The sequence below is a fragment of the Phallusia mammillata genome, chromosome 3 (assembly GCF_965637545.1).
Source record: "Phallusia mammillata chromosome 3, kaPhaMamm4.hap1.1, whole genome shotgun sequence".
Classification (NCBI taxonomy): domain Eukaryota; kingdom Metazoa; phylum Chordata; class Ascidiacea; order Phlebobranchia; family Ascidiidae; genus Phallusia; species Phallusia mammillata.
The window spans coordinates 16,572,087-16,598,909 of record NC_137254.1 but is presented as its reverse complement, the minus strand read 5'-3'; the positions used below and the strand labels follow the sequence as shown (position 1 = coordinate 16,598,909).

Genomic DNA, 26,823 nt, shown 5'->3' with positions numbered 1-26,823 from the left:
CGTAGGGTGTTGACTGGTTTAATCCCTACCGAGATCCCAAAGTCGATTAACATGCGACGTATTATGTCTGTTAACCTAGGAATGTATGGCAAGGTAACAAAAGCACGCTCTTTGGACTGAATCTTTTTCCGAGCACCCGTGGTTTTTCGGTCACGGAGGATCCAGTTCGGGTAGCCATTTAACCGCAGGGCCTGGTGTACCCTTCGTAATTCGGTTTGGATCACTCCGGGTTCTGTGGTCAACCTTCGGGCCTAATCTGTTAGCGCTTTCACCACAGCTCTCTTGTGGTGCAGAGGATGGTGGGACGTGAAATGCAAGTAGCGCCTGGTGCTCGTTGGTTTAGTGTATGGCACGGCCATGGGCTCTCCAGTGTCGGTGGTGGTTGCCAATATGGTTATGGAGTCGGTGGAAGAACGCGCTCTCCAAACGTTTACCACACCACCACGATTCTGGCAAAGATATGTGGATGACACGTTCTGCATCATCAATATTAGCCAGGTTACAGCGTTTCTAGATCACTTAAACAACGTGCAACAAGGGATCGCATTCACCATGGAATTGCAACGTAACAACCGGCTTCCTTTTCTGGATGTGGAGGTATTACTGGCAACAGACGGGAGACTTTCCACGCAAGTGTACCACAAACCAACGAGCACCAGGCGCTACTTGCATTTCACGTCCCACCATCCTCTGCACCACAAGAGAGCTGTGGTGAAAGCGCTAACAGGTCAGGCCCGAAGGTTGACCACAGAACCCGGAGTGATCCAAACCGAATTACGAAGGGTACACCAGGCCCTGCGGTTAAATGGCTACCCGAACTGGATCCTCCGTGACCGAAAAAACCACGGGTGCTCGGAAAAAGATTCAGTCCAAAGAGCGTGCTTTTGTTACCTTGCCATACATTCCTAGGTTAACAGACATAATACGTCGCATGTTAATCGACTTTGGGATCTCGGTAGGGATTAAACCAGTCAACGCCCTACGTCAGATGCTGTCGCACCCCAAAGACCCCATTGATACAAACGCGGCATGGGGTGTGGTGTACGCGATCCCATGTCAACAGTGCAAGGAGATTTACATTGGCGAAACGGGAAGATCTCTGAATACGCGCCGTAAAGAACATGAAAGGGATGTAGCCAAGAAAGATGCTAAAAAATCGGCATTAGCGCAACATGCTACTGTCCTCGGTCACACCATAAACTTCTCTGCTGCCCAGGTGTTAGCGAGAGAAACCGATTTTCACAAGCGAGGTTTCCTGGAGTCGTGGAACATACATTCTCACACCAACACGATGAACGTTAAAACGGACGTTCTAATGCCGATAACTTATCGGTCGCTTTTGCACCATTGAGCCAGGTGTTATCACACGACCATTGGTGCGCATTGCGTTTTTTCTACCGCCTTTTTTGTGTGTGTTTCGCCGCCCTTTTCGCTTTATAATAACTTGTGTTTGCAATGTATGTCATTACCCTGATGACGGTGTTTCGTATGGGACATCGAAACGTTGGCACAGTAGAATAAAAAAACTGCCGGAAGAGCTGAAAATTTTGTTGATGAGCATCAATGCGTTACGCACATTAAACTAAAGAGCGCACAATGCTACTTACAGTTTTGTCTGAAATTGCAAGATTCAATACTAAAACCCCCCTTAAATACGCTAGTGATTCGGCGCCTTTACACCGTGGAATCATTTTTTCCTTCGGTACGATGAAGAGGAAGCTGGCTTGTTGTAACACATTTGCCTCGCATTGTTCCGTACGTACCACAGAACGCGTTTATTCTTACATTTGTAATAAGCAATTTGGGTCATAATGTTCTGCACCACTATAGGTATTGTTCGTTTGGCTTTATACCAGCCAGCAGAAAGAACCGAAGTAAACTACAAAGAATCTAATAATTACATGGCATTTTTTTGTAGAAGCGTTCACGTAATTTAAAGGCTAATATGAAGACGATGCAACTGCGACGTATAAATCAGAATGGTATATTTGAATTTTTTTTATTACACCAGCTATTGTAAAAGCTTTATCGTCCTTTCCAGGTTTAACGAAATAAAAAGAGTAAGTAGTTCGAATGTTGTAATATCTATTCGTTGTAAACGCCATGTCGGGACAAATACATCTATGCCATTAGGAGTAGCGGACTAACGTAAAACTTTGCAGATATTGTTGTTTGTGCTGTGCAACTTGATTCTTCGAAAGTGTTACGATGTTATACACATCTCAAGCAAGACACATACTGTTTGTTCAAGATATGCCGTTTTTGTATTTTTTGTGCGTTCCACAGAGTTTACGCATTTTATCCAGAAATATGGAGACGGTGCTATCACATCAGATACTGCCGCAACTTTAACCTCTATTTTCGTTTAGTCAAACAAGAGTGCGGGGTCTCCAGCCTTTCTTAAAAATCGTGTTGATCGTGGTTCATTAAAATTCCATGACTTTTTCCAAATAGCATCCAGAACAATAAAACACAATGTAAATACGCTTGCTTATCTCAAAAATAAATGCCAGAAAAAAGGTATCAACAACTCTTTCGCAAAAGTGTTTGCGAGTATACTAGACGGGAAAACAGGTAAATATTGTTAACTGCAATCTTCTTTTGATCTATAGGGCATCGTGTTGGTGTAACACGTGATCACAGGGTTCCATACAGAAGTTTTCCGTCACAAATTGCCAACTGTTAGCTCCAAAGTTTCCAGCAACTTCGTCAAATAAGAAAATCAATTTTTCATTTCCTGCGATTTCATTTAACTGTTTTTGATCAAGATTTGTGCCAACCTTTCCCATGTATAAGACGAGTACCTTTGAAAACGTAAAATCACCAAAGTGGTTTGCAAGAACAATAACCACAGTTTTTAGATTAATGGTAACTGTAGTTTGTTTTGGAAGTAATACACATAAAAACACATTTACTCGCTTTGCAGAGTCTTGGTGCAAAATCGACGATTGCTTGTATTCACAACACCCTGCGCTCAAAATTTGTATTATTTTTCACTACATTATTGCCATCTCTGTTATATTTTCTTTTTGAAACTCATGTCCTTATACTAGACCCTGTCATTTACTTTTGTACGATTGATATATGTAATTGCCGTTACCTAGTAACCGCGCCTTCACATGAATTAGATACATAAAATCATAAATGAAATATGGTGAAGTTCCTATAAAAACACGAGTACGTAAAACAAACTTATATAATTTATGAAAAACACCTACTTCTAGAACATGGTGTGTCATATTTCCACGTTCCATTATTTCTACAAACGTTTATTTCATGCCCAGCGGGATAAACGAAGTAGTCGTCATACCTGGCTTGCTATCACCTATGCAAGTTATTTTACCATGTGGCAGGAATTTCGACGGTTTTGGACAAAGTTTACCACCTGTATTAATAACTAATCGCACAAAATCATTTTGGTTACTTTTTTCGATAAAAAAAACATCTTACCAGACAATTGTTGAGCAATAGACGAATGACACGCAGGGGCGACAATGTTGCACATGTCGGTGTCACAACAACAAGTTAAGAAAGAACTATTCGATCAAAGTTGCATTGTGTTGATTTGCCAGACAGCCTGACGTTCTAAAACGAGTCTGTTTTTTATTGAGAACGAACTTTTGAATAAATTTGAAACAACTTTTTGCAAAACCTTAGCAATTCTAGCCAGTAAACAATAGCAGAAAAGACTTCGGATGTGTGAAAATGAGGTTAGGCATTACCTGTAACTGATTGGATTTACAAGCACTTTTCTCTTTGCATTGTTTAAAAATTAGATGACGACCTTTGCTGATGCGCCTGATAACAGTTTCGCAACCCTAAACAAATTACTATTGTTTTTTTTTTCACGTTATTGGGCCTATATGTGACAATTTGTAGCAATTCTAAACATAATTTTGAAATAAGTTAAAAAACACAAAAATACGTTACTTGGTTTGCACTCTTTTATGCGGCCGGTCAGGTTGCATTCTTCAAAACTATGTGAAGCATAGCAGGACATACATTTCAATGCTAAATTCAAGAAAACATAATTAACTTTGATAAGAAAGTTGCAAACTATACACAGAAAAATGTTTAATTCCTGATTTTAACGTGTATAGAAACGCAACGTTACCTTCAATTCTGACAATCCAACTAAACAGTAAAACCTGAAAAAACATGACCAACAATATGTACAGCTAGCATAAGTTTATTAATGCGACCAAAGGCGACGAATAATAGTTGCGCTTAGTACATGCCCCCGGGTTAATAAGAAACCACATATGTCATGTTTCGGGGTGTGACTCCAATTAAACTCACCTCAGTAAGCGAGACACGTACACACTACTGCAATTAAATCTTTGTACAACAGTAAAACGTAAAAATGGTTTGCCATTTGCGATGAGATAAATCAAGTTTTTTTTTTAAGAAAAGATGTTTTGCAAGAGTAATTAACGATAAAATATCATAATGGTGGAGTTCAAATCTCTCGCAGAATGTGCAAAGTCAACAGGCGTAACTTCCTCTATTATTGTTCGCGGAAGTCCGTTCCAATCTGTTCAACAAAGTGTTGGTATGTTTAAAAATAATTGTCAAACAAATTAAGACATGATTACTGGTAAAATCGTTACAATCGTCGATTTGTTTCTGATTGAAGTTGTTCATACCACCAATGCACAAGTATTCACTTCTCCAGTCATCCACACTATTAAACAGTTTCAATTGCTAATCATACTAGTAAATACCATTCAATTAAAAACAGTGTAAGTGCGTGGTGATGGTGTGTTTAGTGCAAAGGTCACCAAGGTTTTTAATGCCGAGGGCGCTTCTCTAAGATCACGAAATGGCTTGAGGGCTGCCAGTTTATAACATAAACTGTTTTTTTAACAATATTAAAGCATATACACAAAACTGACAAGTATTTGTAAATAAAAGCTAATATTTTGTAAAAGTTTACAAATATTTGTAGCGCGTGTAGTCATTGGACTTTTTTCTCGTTCACTAATCAACGCTAATTGTCATGATTGTCGCAATAAAAATGTTCATTTCAACAGAATCAATAAAAGGCGTAGCATTTTGTGGCAAACCCCAAAAGCCATCTTGCTATTTTAGAACTAGTCCAACGGGCAACTAAAAAGTGGCCAGCGGGCATAGGGTTGGTGACCCCTGGTTTATTTTTTTCACGGGGTTCAAACCCAGGACACTCCCGGAGACGAATACCGATCCGTTTTTTATGTCTGTGTATGGGTCAGGCGCGCCAAGCCATTCGACCAAGTTCCTGCCACACGTGACCCCTGGTTTAGTGTAACAACGGAAATGTCTGAGCAGATCAACATTGCCACCTTGTGGTTTAAGAGTTTTAAAAAATATGATTTTATTTTCACACATCATTCTCATATTTGCACAGTACCTTACAGCCGGACACATTGCGTAGACACTTCCAGAACTTCCGTAAGCACGAAACTGTATAAAACCAATGGGTATGGGTTTCACACTGGGTGGCAACATTGCGTCAACCATTGTGTTGTTCCCAATAGAAAACGTGACTGGTACTGACAGTACCTCATCGGAATAAGTACAATCTGGACCTAACAATATTGTTAAAATACAGTGTCTACCTAGCATTTTTGGAAAACAACCAACTACTCACAAAGTTGTTTTGTTTCGGAAATGATTTCCAAGATTTTGTACATTGCGAAGTTCATGTCAGCTTTAGATACGCGGTAGCCTTTTTCCCTGTAATATAGTTAACAAACTGCAGCAACACTTACCACTTGCGTAAATTTAAGTTTTACCTAGAAAACAATGTGTATCCGAAAATAATGTTGGATACTCCCTCGTAAATTGACCACTCATAATAGTAGCTATTTGTTGATTCAGAGTAATAGGGATTTGTTTTTGGTGTCGGAGTGGACCTCCAAAGCTTCAAACATATGATTTAGGTTAAGGTTACGACAACGACAATTAAACAAACAGTCCTGTCGCCATCCCAATCTTTATTGTACAAATCTTGATAACTATACTGATGCAAATAACCAGATTACATATTTTTTGACATAAATACATCCCACCTTGCTATTTGCAACATAAAACCAGACATCGCAAATGCTAGCTGTTGTCATTCCATCTCTACATTTTGATTCGTAATGCAGGAAAAAATCTCCGATTGTATGATTTCCCTGATAGGGTATTTTTAAATCACTGTCTGGTCGTGAAGCATAAACCTGCATTGTATGCTCATTATAGTCTGTACGTTAGGAAACATTTGTCAGTCAGTATACCTTAAGTTCAAAATATTCAAAGCATTGATCATAATTTCCAACACCAAACAGTGCAAAGAACGGGTGACTCTTACGACTCGACCAAATCAGATTCCCAAATCTGCACCTTAATATTAAAAATATCGGTTTTATCACGCAGTCATCTTTATATGACATTATTTACGTATATTTCGTTCCGTAATGCGGATCCAAGTAGTAGCAATCAGTTTCGTAAGATAGTAATAGGAATAGCCATACAAATAGCAATACTGGTTCCATCTCAGGTCAAACTAAACACGACGAACCAGTAAAACCTTAAATCGAAGAAGTAATGGGAAAACAAACAAACCTGCATTCCATTACTGTCAAACAAGTTGCTGTCCGTGAGATAGTAGCTGTTTGATCCGTAATCATAAAAATATAAATCAGGAATCAAACTTGTAATCTCTGTGGATCTTGCAGCAAGTCGATCCAAAATAGAAGTAACATCAGGGAAAAAAGCTAAATAGCGTAAAACAAGTGGTTATGAGTCGAACTAATGTAAACCGCCAAAACAGCGATAAAAACAAACTAACAACGAAAATATTTCAGTAGATATTTAAATACGTTTACGTAAAATTATTTCTTTGTGCATATTTTTTCTCACTGTCTGATGGCTTGAGTGGATAATGAAGATTAAAAATTTGATGCATATTTCCTCCATGGTTTTCCATGAACCCGTTTTCTGTTTGATATTGTAGGAAACTCTGTTCTCTACTGACCTCGATAGGTGTATGGTTTGGTACGTGACGGAGCATCACGTCTTTTCCCTATTATAGATTGTTCATGGGTACTGGCAGAAATTAATCAGCGTTTAAAACACTTACTTCATAGTAAAAATAGGCTTCACTTTTGTAGTCTGAACGCGTACAAGTGTCCACTGTTCCAAATGTGTTCGTGTTCATCCAATTATGGTAATCTGGCCATAAAAATAACTAATAAATGGCAATATATTTAGCTAGTTGTTTGGTTGTACCAAGAACATCCTTGTCATTGCTTGAAGTTGTAACAAACCAGTTATCGCCATCACTTTTCGGGTTAAAACTATTTTCATTGACAGTGGCTGCCAGAACCCATCCACCACCAGCCACATTCATGTCACAGTAAACCTTGAGGGCAGTAAAGGAATATAACTTTCTCTAATCCATAGTTTATTTAAATTGTTTTGTACCTCAATCGGTTTTTGTAAAGGTTGTATGACGTATGTTCCATCCGGATATCCTGCATCTCTCAGTTCAATACAAGAATGTGCCGGATTTAGAAAAATACCCAGTGGTGGTGTTGTTATTACACTTTTAGTTGTAGCTGCAGTGCTTGCAGCCGTGGAAATTGATGTTATGGTCGCTAAAAAAAAAACGTTGGTCAGTTTAACCGAGACGATTTTTTTCCGATAAGGAACTTAAACTTACTTTCTGCAACATTTTTGTCGACAATCTAAACAAAACAAGCTTGTTATTTTGTTGGACCAACAAAGATTTTGATTGTTTTATTTTTGTACCACAAATCAATACCTTGTTGTCAGTGAAGTTTAGAATCCCGAACACAAGTCCCAACGCGGCCAAAATTACAACTGAGCACGCTAGTATAATGGCAGTGATGTACATGTTTTTTCTTGTCGGTGAAAATTTATCTTTAGAGGACTTTGTCGTGGAACCTGTTGATGTTCAAGAAACTGAATCGGATTTGAAAATGACAGAATCCTTATCCATAAATAAAATGACCAAAACTAATGTGTTTCAGTAAGTTTGTTTTTTGGGATAGGTTGTACAGCAACATTGATTTGGGTAATTGATCTACCTTCGAGACTCGTCTACTGTTAATGAAATAGCCGACTGGTTTCAGACTGAAATGTGCGTTGACTATAGTTGCTTTTACGAGTCAGTGCACTTACATCTGGTTACAATGGCGAGACCGCAATTTTTAAACACCCGATATTTGTTGTTTTATGCGTCAATTAACTATTCGATTTATTTATTCAAAAACGTTAAAACGCGTTTATCCCGTTTTTGCTTAACATAACTTGTGGGAACTTACATTAAAAACAAAGCTTACATGTACCACATGCAGGGTCATGCTTCCATTAAAACATTTGCTGGGAGACTTCCGTTTCTTAGTTTGGTAAGATTTTTTTACGTGTACGTTATTTGAGCGCACATCCAATAAATCTGTTGGGCGAAATGTCAAAAGTGAGCGAATATGTTTCACTCTTGCTCAATGTACAAAGATGAGAAACCATTTAAGGCGTTAAACAGAAAGTGTAAACAAGTATTGTCTAACATTTTTGTTGGTTAGGATGGAATAGATACATTATGATGAGATACAGCAGGAACTTAACAATATCTTTACCTGTAGAATGTCGTACTGCAGGTGTTTCATAAACGCTTGTCGAGGATCCCACATAAAGGTTTGAAAAAGACTTCTGTTTGTCCATTTCTAAATAAACCAACATAAGTACAAAATGTAGGTTGTTTGAAAACCAGCAGAATAGCCCTTTTAGAGACGAATTGGCAAGCAAATGGTACCAACAGATCCATAAACCTGCGCCATTATTCTTTCTTAATTACCTATCACAAAACAAATATTATGGTGATAGTCTTACCTGGTTTTGTTTTAGTAGTTGCTTGTTGACCTTCTTTAATACCAACCATTTCATAAGCGCCAGCATCATTGTTTACATAAACATGTGCCATAATGAATTATATTTTTTTTGTTGCGACGCCTCTGGAAAAGTTTTCTGGACTTGCGACGCACCAGCAAATAAAAGGTAATGAGGAAACTTATCAATAAACAGTTAATTTAAATCTATTAAACAGCACTTAGAGAACAATTTTAACCTAACTGTTTTTCAACAAATTTGTAAAACTGCACTCAACACTTTTAGTGCACCCGGCAATCACGTGCGGGCTTTTGTTAATTGTTTCAATTATTGCGCACAATTGCATTGTCTTGTCTGTTGCAAGGTCTCAACAGCATCAATAACGAATTACAATGAAAGTAATGTTTCAACTTACGCACAATATAAACTGATGCACAAAAATTTACTGCTGCAACTCATGCACAATAATCACTTAAAACTTTAGCTAACAATTATACGTTATAACTACCTCAAGCCTTTGCTAGAAAAGTCGCCTTTGTTACATTGTTACGAAACAAGACTCCATTCACTTAATCAAGTTTAATGCCCGCCAAGCGTCGCCCCAGACACGCGCCTATCACGCACTTGCTGCTTGTACTGTTTGGTCTCGACGTACATTAACGGACAACCGCGTTTTTGATCAAAAAGGTAAATTTACGTCAATCCGCACTCTACGCAAAAAGTATGGACGTAGATATACGTCAACCGCACTGAAACCTCATTTTTATGAGATAAACTGAGTTCAGCCACGAAACGGAAATATTCTGCGACGCCCTTGGAAAATTGAAACGACGCACCAGGGCGTCGCGACGCACAGTTTGAGAACCACTGGTGTATACAATACCTCTGTGTTTTTTGGCCTAAAACAGCTTAACGACATTGTGCTACATTACAATAAGTCGAGCTTAGTTCGCTTAAAAGCCGGCAATCTTTGTATACTCGAACATAGTTTGCCTAGTCCTAGTCTCCCTCTTGACGAAGCCTGAGAAAGAACAGCAAGTAATGTGAAACAAACACCCTTGTTCATGATTTGCTTGCTGACGACAAACAAACCATCATTGAAAAATTTACCCAAGATTAACAACGATCCTCGTAAAGTAAGGTGTGCGCGAATGCTGAGTATTAAACCTGTGATTTGCAACAGTCTACGTGCAATCAATAAAATGCAATATAAAACACAGAAGTATTAAAATAACAAATGCGTTTTTCTTCAGCGAGTATCATTTGTAGTGCAACATGTAACTTTTATCTAATGCACGGCTTTCTAAGTGCCATTAGGCATGCGCCATATGTGTTGGGTGTAACATACCTTTACTTATCCACACTTTTGAGGTATAACACACTTTGTTTACAAAATAAAGAGTGAGACTTTTTATCATTTCATATTAAAACCTAAATTGTCCATTGATAATGTAGAATCCTATTCGGTTAACACATATTAACTCTCCGCACCTATTTCTAGCATAGTTTAATAATTCAAAATGTGATAATCAAGCATTGTTTGTAAAACATAAAAATAACAAGTACGCGCTCTTACTGCCTTCTTAACGAGATTCCGGCCATAAATTCGACAAACGAACGAGCGTCTGTCCCAAATTACTTTCTGTTGCGCCTTAGCAGAAGGTATTTATTGCGCTCAAAGGTGTTTGACATTTGACACCAGTGATTCTTAAACTGTATGCCACGGAGAGATTTGCATGTGCGGCGACATATGTGCTATGTCAAAGTGAAAACATTTGGTGTTTTAGGACTTAATACGAAATACTGTTGTGGATGACAACGTTTCAAAGCTCACATTTTTTTGTTTTTGGCAATAATAACTATCTCTACGTGAACAAGACATGTTGAAAATAAGAAAAGGTTGAATGGAAAGTGGAATGTAAAATATAACAAGGCACTGTCAGTACTTATTTTTTCTTGAGAGCATTAATAAATTTTTCATTTTTCCTCACAATAGTTTCATTTAGTTTTTCGTTTTCTTCTTTTATCAGAGCTCTGTCCGTTTCTCCTTCTTCAATTAATATCTTGCAAATTTTTCCCAATTCTCTCCTTTAGCTGCAAATGAGAAAATAATTAATGAAATATTGAAAATTCATTCAAATGAGTAAATACGAAAATACTGCAGTACCTTTTTGTTTATGTCTGTTGTCTCTATTTGGTTCGACCTGACTGACCTACATATTAACACATTATTATAAAACTGTCGCCATTTGCAAACATTTTTTTCTGACAAATATATACCTGATATTCCCTGCTTCCTCTTCCTCTGGTGGTTCAGCAATGTTTATGTTTTCTCCAGTCAACTCAGGTTGGTGTAGAGATTGTGCTGGTGTCACCTCGGCACCTTGGGAAATTGGAATGGACTCTATTCCCCCAGATCCACATGCCTAACATAAACAATATAATTATTTTATACCCGCCCCAAGCCTTTCTTAAATGTTAACAAATGTTTCGATACATTAGGTCAATTGTGTTAAACAAAATGCTGAAACGGGTATTATCTTCATTTTTGAAATCCACACAACTTACCACACTTCTTGGTCTTGATGCTAAAATTCTGTTCATGATATCAAAGTACATGATAATGCCTTACTGGATGCAGCACCTGATTTGCTAAGACCACCACTTAAGACATGATATGTTTCTTTCATTTTCTTCCATTTGTTTTTTATCTGGGTTCTAAACAGCAGTACAGAGGAAATATCACGATAAAAATTTAGGTTGTCCCACAGAATTAGTATGCTTACTTTGAAAAGTTGTAGCCTTTTGATGTCATTTCATTGACTATTCCATCACACAAACCATTTTTTCTGACATTCTAGGAATCCATTCGCTGCACCAATTTTTTTTCTTCAATGCAACAAATTAGGTCTTTTGTCGCTTTTTCTGTCCGTTTTACTCTAAAATCCTCCATCTTAAGAATACTAATGTTGTAATATAATCTAAAACAAAAACCATTGCTAAATAGTAACGTATTTTGGAAACTAATTTTCTTCATGTCTACTCTAAACATGCTTATCAAATAATATGAAATAATTTCAGGCAAATCATAGCTTTTCTGTCAGATGCAGTTAGTACAAACTGAATTTATAACAAACTTTCAGCTAACCGGTAGTCTAGTACACAGGTTTAGTTTATGTCCCTGTTTGGCACATAAATGAAACCTGTCTGCTGAAATAAGCGTCTGCTTCCCTCAAAACTGTCTAATTAATGACTGTTATCTGTCCACCCCAGCAGTTTACGACTCCAGAACCAGGAAACAGAGGCAAACACAGCTGTTGACACTTGTACCAGGCGACGCACTCCCGCAAAAAGCCCTTTTCGATTAGACCACCTCGCGAGGAGGTCCGGAAAAAAGCCACCTTTTTAGCTAAAATTCGGACACAATGGCTAAAAAGAGGGCCTGGCCACCTTTTTAGCCACATTAGAAGTGGCCATGTAAACTGGCCGAAAATCGGCCACTTTTTCCGGCCGGCCCTCCTTGAAAAGGCCACTTTCCAAATGGCCATGTAAAATCCAGGGGTGTCAAACTCGTGGGGTTCGCGGGCCACATTGCAGTTTGGGAATTATGCCGAGGGCCGCATGTGATTTTTATTCTAGTTGTATACACTTAAACAACCTTTTTGCTACGACGACCGCATTGCAGATCCTTAATTCACCAACGGCCGACAATCATCTGCTGGTTTTTGTTTAAAAATTATAAGAAAAAGGTTTATATCATATATATACCATCTATTGACGCCCCAAAAGCCCAGATTAATTTCCAACTTAATGTACAGATTAAGCTCCACAATGTGAAGACCAGCAGTTTTAACTCTATTATTAAGTCATAATCTATAATGTGACGCTTATCGTACCTGTTTTTTGACATTGTTTGCACACAATACGCCTACAAAAAGTCTATCGCATATGGCTACTAGGCTGGTAATACTCTTTTCAGTAACACAAAATCTGTTTGGGGCAGTTTGAAAATCAAAAGTTTTGGCAAAGGAGTTTTAATTACATCACGCCTGCCAGTACATATATTTTAATGTGGCCGTACGGCCGCGGGTTGTACACCCTTGACTGAAACTTTAAGGAACGGTTTAATTACTATCGTTTCTATTCATAACATATGAATTTGTATGTATACATTAAATTTCGGTAAACGTCAGTTTAAATAATAGCTTTCAACTTGAAAAGTAAGAAAAATTTAGTGTAATTTGATAAAAATCTGACAAAATACTACAATTGTTGTTGACTGTTCGTGGGCCGCGAGTTTGACAGGCCTGGTCTAATCAATGGTATACTGATATTTTAAGAGGCAAAACGCATTAATTTTTTTCTATGCTTGGAATTCAGCTTTTGTCGCATATTGTGATTTGAATTGTTAAAGCTAATGAAAATAGTTCCAACAGTTCGTGATGTTTTTCACGAAAGACTTTCGAAGTGTGTATATAACGCCTGAGAATGACGTATTTCAGGTACGGCTTTTATAGTGTGTAAACAAACCGGTAAATTTGTACAAGTAAATAAAGTTAAAATGGGTTAGCTGGCAGATCTATCAAAATTTATCCCTAAAATATTCATGTGTTTTAAAATTCGGTTGAAAAACCGACACTTGTTTACTGAATGGAATTATTTTTTAAAAAATATCAATGATTATATTAGTTCCAGAAATCCTAATAACGGAAAAGCTTCGCACAAGAAGTACTATTTGATCAAATGGATTCTGTTTTCACTTCCCTACAGGGAGTTGTGTCGTTATCAACGTATGACGTAGTGTTGTGTTTGGTCGATACACTGCGGACCTCAACATGTTGGATGGTCACTTCGACCCTGCCTTCCAAGTATTTGTTGCTGTAACAATTTCAATTTAATAAACTAAGTCCGTACAATATATAAGAGACTATGTAAAGTTGAGTTTTTTTTTTGGTGAAAATAAAACATAGCGACACAATATCACTAAAACAATCATCAAGGCGAAATAGCAGCGCAATATTAAGATATTATACGTATGGTTCAAATGAATGGTACGATTGGCGAATCATGCGGCAACACTGCCTTGTATAGCGAAAATGGGTTTCTACTTTTCATCAGCTTAACAAACAAAAACATACAGCATAGGAGCAACACTGAAAAATGGCAGACCTGCGTCGCCAACAGGCATTGTGACATCATTACCGTGAATGCGTCACTGCTGTTGTGCATGATTGGGTTTTCTATGCGAGCTTAATGATTGGTTATTTCCTGCGATCGCAAAACCACGCCGGGAACATTGGATGAATCTAGACTAATCTGTGACCCTCATAATTAACACACACAATGCTTTAAAGCAGTTACATTGCCCTGAACTGCTACTACATCAGTGCCCAGAAGAAACCCGTAACCACGTTTTATTTATTAAAAGGTTATTAAATTTCAACTCATAGCCGTATTTAGTAATTTTTTTTGTAATGTATCTATGGCGACAAATAAGGCTGACAATAAGACATTTATTTGTTGCACACACTGACTGCTGCAATGTATTTTTTTGTCTGCAATTGTTGATAGGTGTATAGGATTTATACTAATTTGGATTTTTTGAACGTTTACAATGTTTTGTATATATCTATCCTAGTATTGGCTGTTTTCGGTCGTGGTAAAGGGTATGTTGTAACCTGCGTCGCAAAATAATTAGGAAACTGGTGATTGTCATTTTGCATAAAGACTAAATTTTTGCTTGTTTAAAAATCGTTTGGTATTTCGTCAGTTCAAATTAATGCATAGGGATTTACATACTTTGTAAAATGTTCCATGTTCAAAACTAAACATTAGTTTTCAAACGGGCGTAAAGCATACACTGCTGAAATACATTTCCGAACAATTCAGTAACCCTATGGAACATTTAACTAATCTCTTGCTGTGTGCTCTGATGTTAAACTGGTAAATTGCTTCCTGTGACACGAGAACTTGCAAAACTCGTATGTCGCAGCTGCAAAACCGATTCCAGTCGAAATTACATCGTGTAGGCCTACGCGCAACAGCAGGTCATTTTAGCCCAATTGCGAGTTTACAAGGCCAAGCTGGTGTGTAGTATGTTAGTACGATTTCGCTTGTCTGCTATGCTAAAAAAAGTTTAATATAATCCAGTGCTAAGATTTCCCTATGGTTTGATATGCTGCATTAGATATGAGAAAGTAAAAACAATTTTAAGCTAAAAACGTGTAACTGCAGTTGTCAAATGATGCAAGCGACGCGAAAATTAATATTACTACTCTATTGCCTGTGTTAAATAAATTTAATGCTGCAAAAACGCTTAGCTTTTGTGCTAGTGAAATATGTCTGATTAGTTGTTTGTGCTTGTTTGTGAACAATATAAATGACGCTTGCAACCGGATCAGAGTCGTAAACAGGCCTGAAACTAGAGCCCAAACCTGAAAGTATAAGCCCGAAACCCGGCCCGAACCCGAATCGTTTTTGAGAAGCCCGTTTAGGCCCGAAAGTTCGATTGATATGCCTATACATTAAAGCATCCGAAACGCCTAAAACCAATGCAGTAGACAATTTGTCTTAAACAGGGCTTTTGTGGACTGATTGACATTAGGCCTGGTCAAGCAACTGGCTACAGTGTAATGTCAGGCCCGTTTTTATTTTTAAAAGAAACCCGAGCCCGGTCCGACTTACAACCCTGAACCGGACATCCAGGAAAAAGGAATTGTTGCACAGCTGGCTTCCACATTGCGAAGCCAGTTAACAGTTAATTAGCATAAAACTTCAGTCAAAAGTTAGACATAAAATAGTTAAATTAAACGCATGTACTGTGTTTTGCCGTTTTTAATGCGAATTTAGGTAATAAGCTATGCAACGCACAAAAACGTAAGATTTGCGAATCTGACTGCTTTATTTGGTTCAGGTATCAATAGCTTTTAATTTGGACTTTGAAATAGTTTAATATGTAATGTTCAGCAGTATTACGAATTAGGTGACGTTCTTATTTGTTCAACGTGGCATTCTTGGCTGCAATTTGCAAAACATTTATTGTAACAGTTATGTTTCGGGAGGCATATGTTGACTCACACCCAAAAGAAATTTCATAGGGGTGATGTTTGCTAAAACAAGGTGGAAATTTAAAAAACATGATGACACACACACACATGAAAAACCCCATCGATGTGATGTTTGTGAGAAAGTATTTAGCCAACGTGGAAATTTGAAAAGACACCTAATGATGACAGACACCAATGAAAAACCACATCGATGTGATGTTCGAGGAAAAGGATTTAGTCAGAGAGATAGTTTAAACAGACACATGTTGACACACAAAAAAGAGAAACCTCATCAATGTCACATTTGCGAGAAAAGGTTCGGTAAACGTGAACATTTAAAACAACACATGTTGATACACACTAACTAATGAGAGACCTCATCGTTGTGTTGTTTGCACAAAAAGCTTTAAACGAGGTGGAGATTTGAAAAAGCACATGTTGACACACACTGATGAGTAAGCACATGGATGCGAAATTTGTGAGAAACGGTTTCATCAACGTGGACAGTTGAAAACACACGCGTTGATTCACACCACAGAAAAACCTCATAGATGTAATGTTTGTGAAAAAATGTTCAGTGCCACCCATCTTTTGAAAAGTCACATGATGATCCACAATGATGAGAAACAGCATCGATGCGATATTTGTGGAAAAAGCTACTTCAAAGTTGGAAGTTTAAAAATACACATGATGACGCACACCAATGAGAAACCTCATCGATGTGATATTTGCGAAAAAACATTTAGCACCCGTTCAAATTTAATAACACACATATTAACACATAGCAATGAAAAAGCACATCGATGTGGTATTTGTGAAAAAAGATTTGGACGTAGTGGAACTTTGAAAACACACATTTTGATTCACACCAAAGAGAAACCACATCAATGTCATATTTGTAAAAAAAAGATTTGCCCACAAAGGAATTTTAAAACCACACATGCGGACACACACAAAAGAGAAACCTTATCGGTGTGATGTTTGTGAAAAAAGGTTCATACAAGGTGGACAATTGAAAAGACACATGTTGACACATACAAATGAAAAACCCCATCAATGTCATATTTGTGAAAAAAGATTTGCCCGCAGTGAAACTTTGAAAACACACATGCTGACACACACAAATGAGAAACCCCATTGATGTGATGTTTGTGAAAAAAGCTTCACCCAATGTGGAGCTTTGAAAACACATGCTTGATCCACACTAATGAGAAACCACATAAATGTTGTGTTTGTGAAAAAAAAGGTTTGCCCGAAGTAGAAATTTGAAAACGCACATGTTGACACACACCAATGTGATGTTTGTCAAATAATAATGCTTAAAAGAAAATTGCTCAAAATCCAAATGAAGGTTTTAAAACGTTATAATATTCAAATAACAGTTCTTCAATCGCGTTTTCGATGGAGAATGATTACTATATTTGATACGCAAAAATGCACGCCAACGGGAATCCATACCTAAAAAACTGCATCGATTTATATGATTAATTCGTTGTTATTGCATTTGGTGATTTGGCATTTTTTCCTTTTCGTTAGACCTCATTGAACTCAGTTTTCAATCAATTTTCAGTCCTCTAGCGATTCTTTATTTGTTGCCCAATCTAAAGTCGCATCGATTGTAATCTTGATTTAGTACAATACCGGACCAAAACGTTAAAATTCATTCTAGTTTCTAACCGTTAAAATACCGGTCAAAGTGCGAATTGATATTCTGTAAATATTCGCCCAACGTACGTGTCGCTCGTCAATTTGATGTCAAGTTGAATTTGTAAAAGTAAGTTATATGTGTTCGTCTGTTGGTTGTGTTGCTTTTAATAAAACTCGTATAAACTTTATCTAAGATTGTGCTAACAGTTATTAACTAGGAGTCAGCTTTGCATACCCTGCAACTACTAGTTAAATGTTTTTTTGTTATCTGCCACTTTGCAGTTTTTGTATGAGCACTCCCAGTTCAAGCCACATATATTGTTTTTGCAAAATATACTTTTTCCACACGATTTACTACTTGCCGAAGTATGTTCACAAAAACATGCACGATTTTGTTTCCTGTGATAGAGTATAGGACTAGTTTTTACCTTTATGCGTACCCTAATGACCGCAGAGTCCAACTAGGACAATGTGAAACTATTTGTCAACAATTGTTACTAAATCAAATAACCAACGATCAGAGTTCCAACGACAAAGCTTACACAAAGGCAGGATACAATGAAGGGTCTCAGGGGTAAGACTTAAGCAAAGCACAAAACATTAAAAATATTAGTCAGTGCTGTATGTAAGCATTTTTTCTCATATAATTCATGTCGGCTCAACCGTAACCACGTCGTCACTTTACCAATGTTCAAGTTACACGCAAATCTTACGTAAAGACGAGATATAATGAAAAGCCACAGGGGTAAGACTTAATTAACACAGGAAACATTGACCTACTTAACCGTGACGACAACTACGCACTAACGTCACTTCACCGTTGGTCAAGTTACACGCATCAGTGTACACAGTGTGAGCGCAAGGGATTTGAAGCTTTGTGCTAAAACGAGTGTAGAGCTTTAGCTGAAACGTATTAACTTATTTTTGGGCGCGAAACAAAGTTAAATCTGCGCACTACAGTATTTACTGATATTGTTTAACAACAACGAACAGGATTTTTTTACGTTTAATGTAGAAACACTATGCAGCATTTAACTCGTTCTCGTCTGGTTTCTGTGACTTTAGGGCTCAATTTAAAACGTACAAAATTTAGACGGCGCAGCTGCGCAACTAGTTATTTTCTGAAGTATTTCATGTATGCGCAACAACTGGTCATGGTAGCGTAGTTGGTGGATTTTCAGTAGCATTGTGAAGTTGGTGTTTGTTCAAGAAACTTGAGCGAGCAACTTGACTACATCTAGATAAATGACGCTTATAATTAGACATACCTGAAAAGGAAATTGTTGCACAGCTCGCATCCACATTGCAAAGCCTAACTTCAGTCGAGAATTTGGCTTTGTAGACAGTTTAATGCATTTAACTTCTGATAAGCGTTATATTACGCCTAAGAGTGCTAGTTTCAATACCCGTTATAATTTGCGAAGAAGAATAGTTATATCTGTAAATCTGTCTGTTAAGATAATTTCAGATCTAAATGTTTATCATCATCATCATCATATTTTATTTTCAGTTGCGAATACGGTTATTGCATGTAAATGAAATATAATATGCAAGCAACTGGTGGATGGCGAAGAGACCACATAGGTCATTAAGTCAGCCACCCGTGTACAGAAATAATGATAAATAGGCAAGAAAGAAAAAAAAATAGTCACACAACTGGAGTCATTTAATAATTACAACTACGCAGTGTGCTCAGGTTGAAAAAAGGCAATTGATGTACTGCAGGGGTCACCAAACTACGGCCCGTGAGGTCATTTCATCTGGCCCGCGATCACATTTTTTGGTGTGCCAAATCGTATTGACTTTGTAACATTCAAAAATTAATCTTCTCCTTAAGAAAGTTTTCCTGTCGGGATATATAAAATTGATATTACCTAGTTACATAGGATTACAACGCCCAGAATTGATCCAAAACCAGTTTGTTACGTCACAAACAAGTGTTAATTGTACGCAAACAATTGCCTTCTTTGGTTAATTGTGACGTAATATACAAGCTTTGCTCTGAAGATAAGACTAACTATACAGTTTAACAGTTTTATCTTGGTGCCCCTGCCCTGTATAAATCGCCTCGCGGGTTGTGTTTCGAAAGACGGCGCTAGGGCATGTAAACTATACGGCCCGCGCGAATCATTATTAAACTTATCCGGCCCGCAATGAAAAAAGTTTGGTGACCCCTGATGTACTGTATTGGTCCTGTAAATGTTGTCATACATAACACGTAGTTGCTAGGGAACTGGCGGGAGGAATACAAGCGAAATGTTAAAAGCATTGGAAAGTAACGTGAAAAAATAATGCGGATTTATGCATGTTGTGTTTCACTGCCGAGCATAGGGGAGACCGGGATAGTTCGGACCAGGTATATGACGTCACAGTAGAGCATTGTGATATCATTTTTAACAAATCTTCATGCTTCCATTACAAAGCAACATACTGTTTGGGTGCATGGGTAGTTAAACCTAATAGTAAAAATAAAAAAGTTAGTTTAACAGAAATATCTACTTTTTAAATTTTTGGTTGTAAGGGTATAGTTTGGTTGCTGGTAGCCGAAAGTAATTCTTATGTGGTGGAAGTCGTAGTTTAGAAGCAACACTTCAATAAGCAAACGTTGATTTTGAGCAGAAGTTAAACAGGCGGCCATGTTTTCTTTTTTATGTCGCCACGTGTCTCTGACAACATGTCTGGCGTATCCCCGGTTGAAGTAAGTGTATTATATTATATGCTTACATTAGTTTCAGATCATAAAAAATATGGTAAGAACGTTTCAAAGAAAGACGACAGGAGAGTACGCTTTAAGCGATCAAATGAAAAAAAGCTGTTTTGGTAGTTATTGCAGATGGATACTGAGCACGGAGTTAATCGCTCACCCTATCAGATTTTGTACGACGACATAAAAAATGTTGGGATTGGCCTCATAATTTTAAACAAAAAGCGTAGCACTGCCTCCAGTTTGGGATTTTCCAAGAGTGAGACAAAACCCAGCACGCATGTTATGTGGACTTGCAAGTGGACCGTTGGCGTTGGCACATAAATCAGGATGGATGACATCCGAAAATTTCATTCATGTTTTGACGTTTTTCCTCCAGTTCAAGAGATGCCCGCAGGAAAAGAAGGTATTGCTCATAATGGATAATCATGAATCACACTTAAGAGTCGAAGGCGTTAAACACGGCAAAGATAATGGGATTGTGCTCTTGACGCTGCCTCCGCACACCTCTAAAAAGCTGCAACCACTTGATAAAACGATTTTTGGTCCGTTTAAACCCTTTGTCAGCCAAGGTATTGATGATTGGATGATTGCCCACCCAGGTCAAGTCATTTCTATATGTGATCTTCCGAGAATCTGCAAATCTGCATCGTGGGATAGAGCCGCGACCCCAGTAAATATTAAGTGGATTTCTGTCCACCGGCATTTGTCCTTTCGACCAGAATATTTTTTTCGGACGACGATTTCATGAGCTCGTTTGTCTCCGATCGCCCTGATCCGGAAAGTTGTGCTGAAGCGGCAGAGAGTGGTCTTTTTTTAACAAAAATGTCGTTCAACTGGTGTTAATGTTAAACAAAAATACTAGTTGTTTCCATCCATAACTTGTATTTTCGCTGACGTTTTGTCCACCAGAACTGTAGGACTTCTTTAGAGCAATGAATGACGAATGCAAGCAACAAGCGAAAGGCGCAAGAACAGCGTGATACCATGAAAAATAATTATATCATAACAAAGGCCATCCGAAAAGAGTAGCGTCCGTTGCAAAACGATGAAGCGGCACTAATGTCCGAAATTTGGTGGATTGGTCGGGCGTCTTTGAACGACATTTTTGTTAAATACCGTATGCAACCTGGTGGACGAAAACGCCTGTACAGCATTTTCTATTATCAGAGAGTGGTCTGTTACCACGGGAAACGTCCCTTCCACATACAGAATCGTCTACTTCACGTTCCAAACCAGACGAAGAGAGTAGCGATGGAAACACTGTGCCCGGGCCTTCCAACATCCGTTGTTCAGAGTCTGTCTCGCCAGAATGTGTCAGACCATATTCCAAAGCTCAACCACGAAAGAAAAGGTCAGAAAAAGAGGCCGATCATTTATCGCTACCGACACGCCTGATAAAAAGCTATTATAAGAGAAGAAAAATTGAAAATATTCCGTATCTTTAGGCCAATCACGTACGTAGTTAATGACGTTGTTTTGATGTGTGCTTATATATCGTGTGTTTCATTTAACGTGTGCTTATATATCGTGTGTTTCATTTAACGAAGTTAGATAGAGGTCAGTCAGACGCTTCAGACTTAGACTACCGTATTTTACTTTTCGATTCGGCTTTGCGTAGAATCACGCTACGCCCGGTCACGTTGAAAATTACATGTGTCTACTGAATAAACAAACTAACCAAAAGTCTGGCCTATTGCCGCTAGCGGGGATCGGAAACGCAATTTGCAGAGCACGAGAACATCAATCGGAATCTACGAAGTATTTTTAGTAAATCCATAGGACAGTGGTATATCCGCAGAATCTGTACTAGCTAATTCTGACATTTTTTTATGTAACAGAACTGAGTTTTTCATAGATAATTCTGCTAAATTTTAGGTAAATACATTGCGAAAGAAACCTAAATTTTAGAATTTAGATGAACCCAACTGATTTTAACAAGGTAGATGCACTTAAGTCGTTGGAGCATAAAGAATACAAAAGCATTCTTCTCTGCAAACAACAAAGCAACAGAATAGATAAAAGGACTGTCACACATCCAACTCTCCAAGGGAATCAATCCAGTTGCACAAGGTGCATTAAAAAAGCAGGAAGTCGGGACACATAAAACTGTTACTACTAACAAAAGGCGCTGTATAGATAACCGATGCTTTGAAACGGATGAATCGCTGAATAGTATTTGCATTGTTGATGAACTACTCTCCCTGGATAGTAAGTTACCTTATATTATTTCCGTTGTTGTTTCAATTGAAAAGTTGCCATTGCGGTAGTTTTAAACAAACATGTGTATAAAAGCATTAAGGCGAGTGTGAAGCTATTTCGAAACATAGGAGCTTTTTATTAAATGCTCACAAAACATCGGTTATCGGTATTTTTAGAATAATCAGTATCGGCCTTGAAAAAAACATAGACATTATTAGGTAACGAGATCAGACCACGAGACCTTAAATATTGTCCAAAAAGTCTATATCGTGCTCATAGAATAAAACGGCGTGGTCACATAATCACGCGGTGTACTGTTTACATAGAAATCAGGTAATACCATGTATTACACAATGGAAACATTACAGCAATATGCCATTAAACCAGGGGTCTCCAACTCAACGATTGTCCCGGGCCAATTTTTAAATTTTCTAGAAGCCGCGGGCCACATGTAGTCTTAGATGTCAAAATGTTCTTAAAGACCTTGATACTGCACGCTACCAATCATAGAAAAATATGTGGTTACAATACTGTGGAATTAACACTCCAGATGTGCCCAAACTAGATAGTTCATGTAAAAGCATATGAGCCAATAGATAGTTCATGGTCCCTTAGTGGCTAACGCGTTATTTTCGTTGACCTCCAAGAACTCATGACTTTACAATCTTATTTGCGTGTTCATCAATGCTTTTTTAGTTTCATAAAAATCAACAAAGAAAGCTATTCAACAAATTTTGTTGATACGTTATGCCTGGCAGCAACAGTGTATTCAAAGAAAGCTATTGTTTGCGCATAATTGCACATCTTAGTTTTGTCTGTGATGTCACAACCCACTCTTAAATCATTGATATGCGTAACCAATTGATAATATTTAGGTAAAATAAATCCTAAAACTGTAGTGGTAAAAGTTTAAATTACTTTTAGCAGCTTATGCTGTTTAATTGGTTTTAGCATTGAATTAATCGTGGACCGCGGAAAATTACGAAACGTCTGTTATGTAAATGAAATGATTTGGAAACCACTGGCCTATAGGCATCTGAAAAAGTCAATGCGACCAACATAAGTGTCAACAAAATGTTGGTTGGTCTTCATGAACTTAAAAGTTTCTTATCCCTAAGCTAAACAAAAATAGTGGACGCAAAAAACTTAACGGATTTTAACTTTACGCTTTGAGAATAACAATAAGATTGCATTATTTCATCACAATAATAATAATAATGTATCACAAAGGTTAAATTTGGTTATTTTAACTTAGTAATATATAATTTTGAATTGTGAAATACTTTAAGGGTGAATAAAACAAACACATCCTTTAAATTTTACAAGATATTAATTTATTTGTTCATTTGCTTATAACGCCGCGGGCCACGAAAAATTGCCTGGCGGGCCACATGTGGCCCGCGGGCCGCGTGTTGGAGACCCCTGCATTAAACTGTACATCGCGATTTTTGTACAAAGTTAGTCTCCTGTCACAGAACTCGAGTTAAGAGAAACTGCGGAATGAAAACGACCCTTGCTGCAGAAAAACGCTACACTATCCGGCAAACGCGCCGTTGAAATTACAAAGTTACGAAATGAGACTGCTTTAGAGCAGGAACTTGGCTGAATGGCCTGAAATGGCCTGGGGATTTATCCCCGGGAGTGTCCTGGGTTCAAACCCCGTGAAAAGAAATGAGACTGCTTTAATTGTGTAGACTAGTTATCCGACCGATCTACTTGTGCGATTGAAGAGACCGTTCACTTGACAATAGTAGCAAATGCAAAACTCCACATGTTCACTCGCCCTGATCATAACAAACCAAAACCTTTCAGAAAGTAGACTGTTTACCTTTGGGTGAAGCTAGATAGTAACGAAATAGGAGTACCTGTATACCTAAATTACTCAGCATTTGTGTGAACCAATCTCAGTGACGTCTACCTGCCTTGAAAGTTTAACTTGACGTAGAACCTACAATATAACATTGTGTTTTGATTTCTGTATGTTTGCAGCGTTTTAACTTAATTCTAGAACCCTTGTTATATTAGCGAAATCCAATATAAAATACATTTTTTAACATCATAAACGGAGTTTTGTCAATGCGGTTCCTATATGTAACCACGTTATCCGCAAATGTGACTGTGATAATGACGGTGGTAAAGAAATAGGCGAAAACAATAGTTCTAGGTTGCTTGTGTGATGCCAGATTAGTTAAAGTGTGACTTAGAGAGATTGTTTACTCAGCCAAACAAAGAGAGCGCCACCCAAAGCCAACCTTATCGCTCGTTCACGGCTATGTTTGTTGATTACCGACATTCCACCAACTTACTTCAGCACGTAGCAAAGTTTGCGACTAAACATTAATGTATACAGAGTGACAGTCTCGTGCAACACCTGCTGTCAAAGCTCGTTTACAAAACGCAAAACCATTAGTTACGAACATCAGTTAGTTTTGTTTATATTGAGGTTAGTTGGTGAAAAATGAAGAAAGATTCAGGCAGTTTTCTCAGCTCGAAACAGTTTGCTGGAACAAAGCGACCCACATCTGAAAACAAATGCATTTCTCTGATGAAACCGTTTCTTGTGTGGAAGGTGGCTACACTGGTAGTCGTTATAACACTGTACGCCGTCGACCTAGCATCTGGAAACTCAAAATACAAGTAAGTTATAATCAGAGTTTGTATTTACCAATATAAAATGGATTTAATTTACAGCCAACGTTTAGGGAAATTTTAAAAGATTACTTCTTCAATGTCGTCAAATCAACTTAGAATTGCGACTTTCTAGATTTTTTTGAAAATACAATTGGCCAAACGAAAAGCCTAATTTTAATTACTACGTAAACGTAAATCGTGTATTGGATGTGGTGGCGATGTGACTTTTATTTGTCTGACATCAGGCATACTAAAGATTTTAGGGCCGTGGACTAGGGTTGCCACATCTGCGCAAAATTTCTGACGGTTTCCAAAATATACACCAACCTTACGTTACAATGCGTTATATGGCATGTTACATGATACCGACCCCAAAAGTACCATTTTTACTATCACAGAGATAAAAGGCGCAGTTTTCTGTTTTTTTTAACAGTTATTTTTAACATTTTTTTTTTCAACATGCAAGAAATCATGGTGTTTTGCCTGAATGTAGTTAACATCGTGCTTTAACTGCACAGACAACCCCGTTAAATCGTAAACCTACTGGTACCCCTAGTGTGGGCTCACGAATTACCCAAAAGTAATTTGCATTACAGCTGTCTGCATTTTGTTGAGGTACAAAGTTCCGTGACAACTCAACAATCCATCTGCACTGAAAACTTCTTACCAACGGGAATTACGATCGCAGTCGCAACATTGCAAATTATTGTCTGCGTACCAAAGTTATCGTTTGTTCTGATAGCCATCACCAGGGTAAATACATCAAAACACATTTGTTGCCATGATTGTAAAGTAAGAATGTATATCTCATTTCCTTCCGCATTTGTATCGGTATGTAAACTCCTTTTTACCAAACTAAACCTATTGTTTGTGCAGATATTACAATTTGTTGGAATTCTATTTCTTAAGTATGTAATTCAACAGCAACTACATTACCAAACCGTCAATGGAAATCTTACCCCTGCATATGTACGTTGGAACTGAATGTTTTCAAGCTACTATTTTTAGCTAATGTGATCTCAATTATTTTATATTACAGTACGGTTATGCAATGTTGTGCGGATTGGTGTGTGCTGACATGATTGCTGACTATCGGGGAGCAAACGAAAAGCAACAAACAATAACTATCGTACTTATGTCACTGATGTCTTTTGCTTTAGTGGTAAGTTTTGCAAATCCGATGTACCCACAAAAACCTAGGAGTTGTTCAGATACAGCGTACCCGATTTTACAAAACTAGCGCGAGCTACTAATTTAGCGCACTGTTTCGCTGATTTTTTTTTGCGTTATTTAACTACATTTCAAAGTTTAAAATCTCTCGTTTTCTTATTGTTTTCCTCAGCTGCAGTTTGTGCGTTTTCTTGATAATTTGTGTTAACTTCTATTTTACATTACATGACTTATAGTTTCATTGTGTTAATTAAAGCTAATTAACATGATGCGGACGGTCTTAAAAATATTGTCCGTAAACTTTGAAATTTTGTACAAACCAGAATACAACAGTCGGCTTCCAAACAGTGACTCTTTCACGGGCACACAGTGCAGATATGATTCCGTTGCTATAAATGTGTTTTGCTTATTCAGTTGACGGAGATATTGGTAAACAAATACCAAGTCGACCTTGTTTTGCTGCAAGTGACGATCGCATATGGGCCTATCGGACTGTTTATACTCGCTTTTCATACAATTATTTACAATTGCTTTAACACAGGTGAGCTT

The 26,823-nt window shown here is 37.7% G+C and overlaps 2 protein-coding genes and 2 long non-coding RNA genes across 4 annotated transcripts; 1 reads left to right on the top strand and 3 right to left on the bottom strand.

Moving 5' to 3' along the window:
- The first annotated feature begins 769 nt into the window (after positions 1 to 769).
- On the top strand, positions 770 to 3,651 carry LOC145218380 (uncharacterized). Its single transcript, XR_013857582.1, has 2 exons — positions 770 to 1,982; positions 2,613 to 3,651. It is a non-coding gene; the product is annotated as an uncharacterized LOC145218380 (long non-coding RNA).
- Positions 3,652 to 4,173: 522 nt separating this feature from the next.
- On the bottom strand, positions 4,174 to 6,254 carry LOC145218370 (uncharacterized). The gene is made up of 5 exons (XM_080085779.1): positions 6,051 to 6,254; positions 5,775 to 5,902; positions 5,630 to 5,715; positions 5,390 to 5,567; positions 4,174 to 4,684 (listed from the first exon to the last, which is right to left on the bottom strand). Exons 1-5 carry the CDS (start codon positions 6,207 to 6,209, stop codon positions 4,486 to 4,488), a joined length of 750 nt encoding a protein of 249 aa, XP_079941905.1. The 5' UTR covers positions 6,210 to 6,254; the 3' UTR covers positions 4,174 to 4,485.
- Positions 6,255 to 6,280: 26 nt separating this feature from the next.
- On the bottom strand, positions 6,281 to 10,325 carry LOC145218364 (uncharacterized). The gene is made up of 11 exons (XM_080085772.1): positions 8,878 to 10,325; positions 8,625 to 8,711; positions 7,790 to 7,932; positions 7,688 to 7,712; positions 7,450 to 7,622; positions 7,255 to 7,387; positions 7,106 to 7,197; positions 6,886 to 7,048; positions 6,589 to 6,740; positions 6,424 to 6,529; positions 6,281 to 6,366 (listed from the first exon to the last, which is right to left on the bottom strand). The coding sequence occupies exons 1-11, from the start codon at positions 8,966 to 8,968 to the stop codon at positions 6,347 to 6,349; spliced, it is 1,185 nt and encodes a 394-aa protein (XP_079941898.1). The 5' UTR covers positions 8,969 to 10,325; the 3' UTR covers positions 6,281 to 6,346.
- On the bottom strand, positions 10,319 to 11,851 carry LOC145218377 (uncharacterized). The gene is made up of 5 exons (XR_013857580.1): positions 11,661 to 11,851; positions 11,443 to 11,592; positions 11,155 to 11,300; positions 11,042 to 11,087; positions 10,319 to 10,968 (listed from the first exon to the last, which is right to left on the bottom strand). It is a non-coding gene; the product is annotated as an uncharacterized LOC145218377 (long non-coding RNA).
- Between the last annotated feature and the right edge of the window lie 14,972 nt (positions 11,852 to 26,823).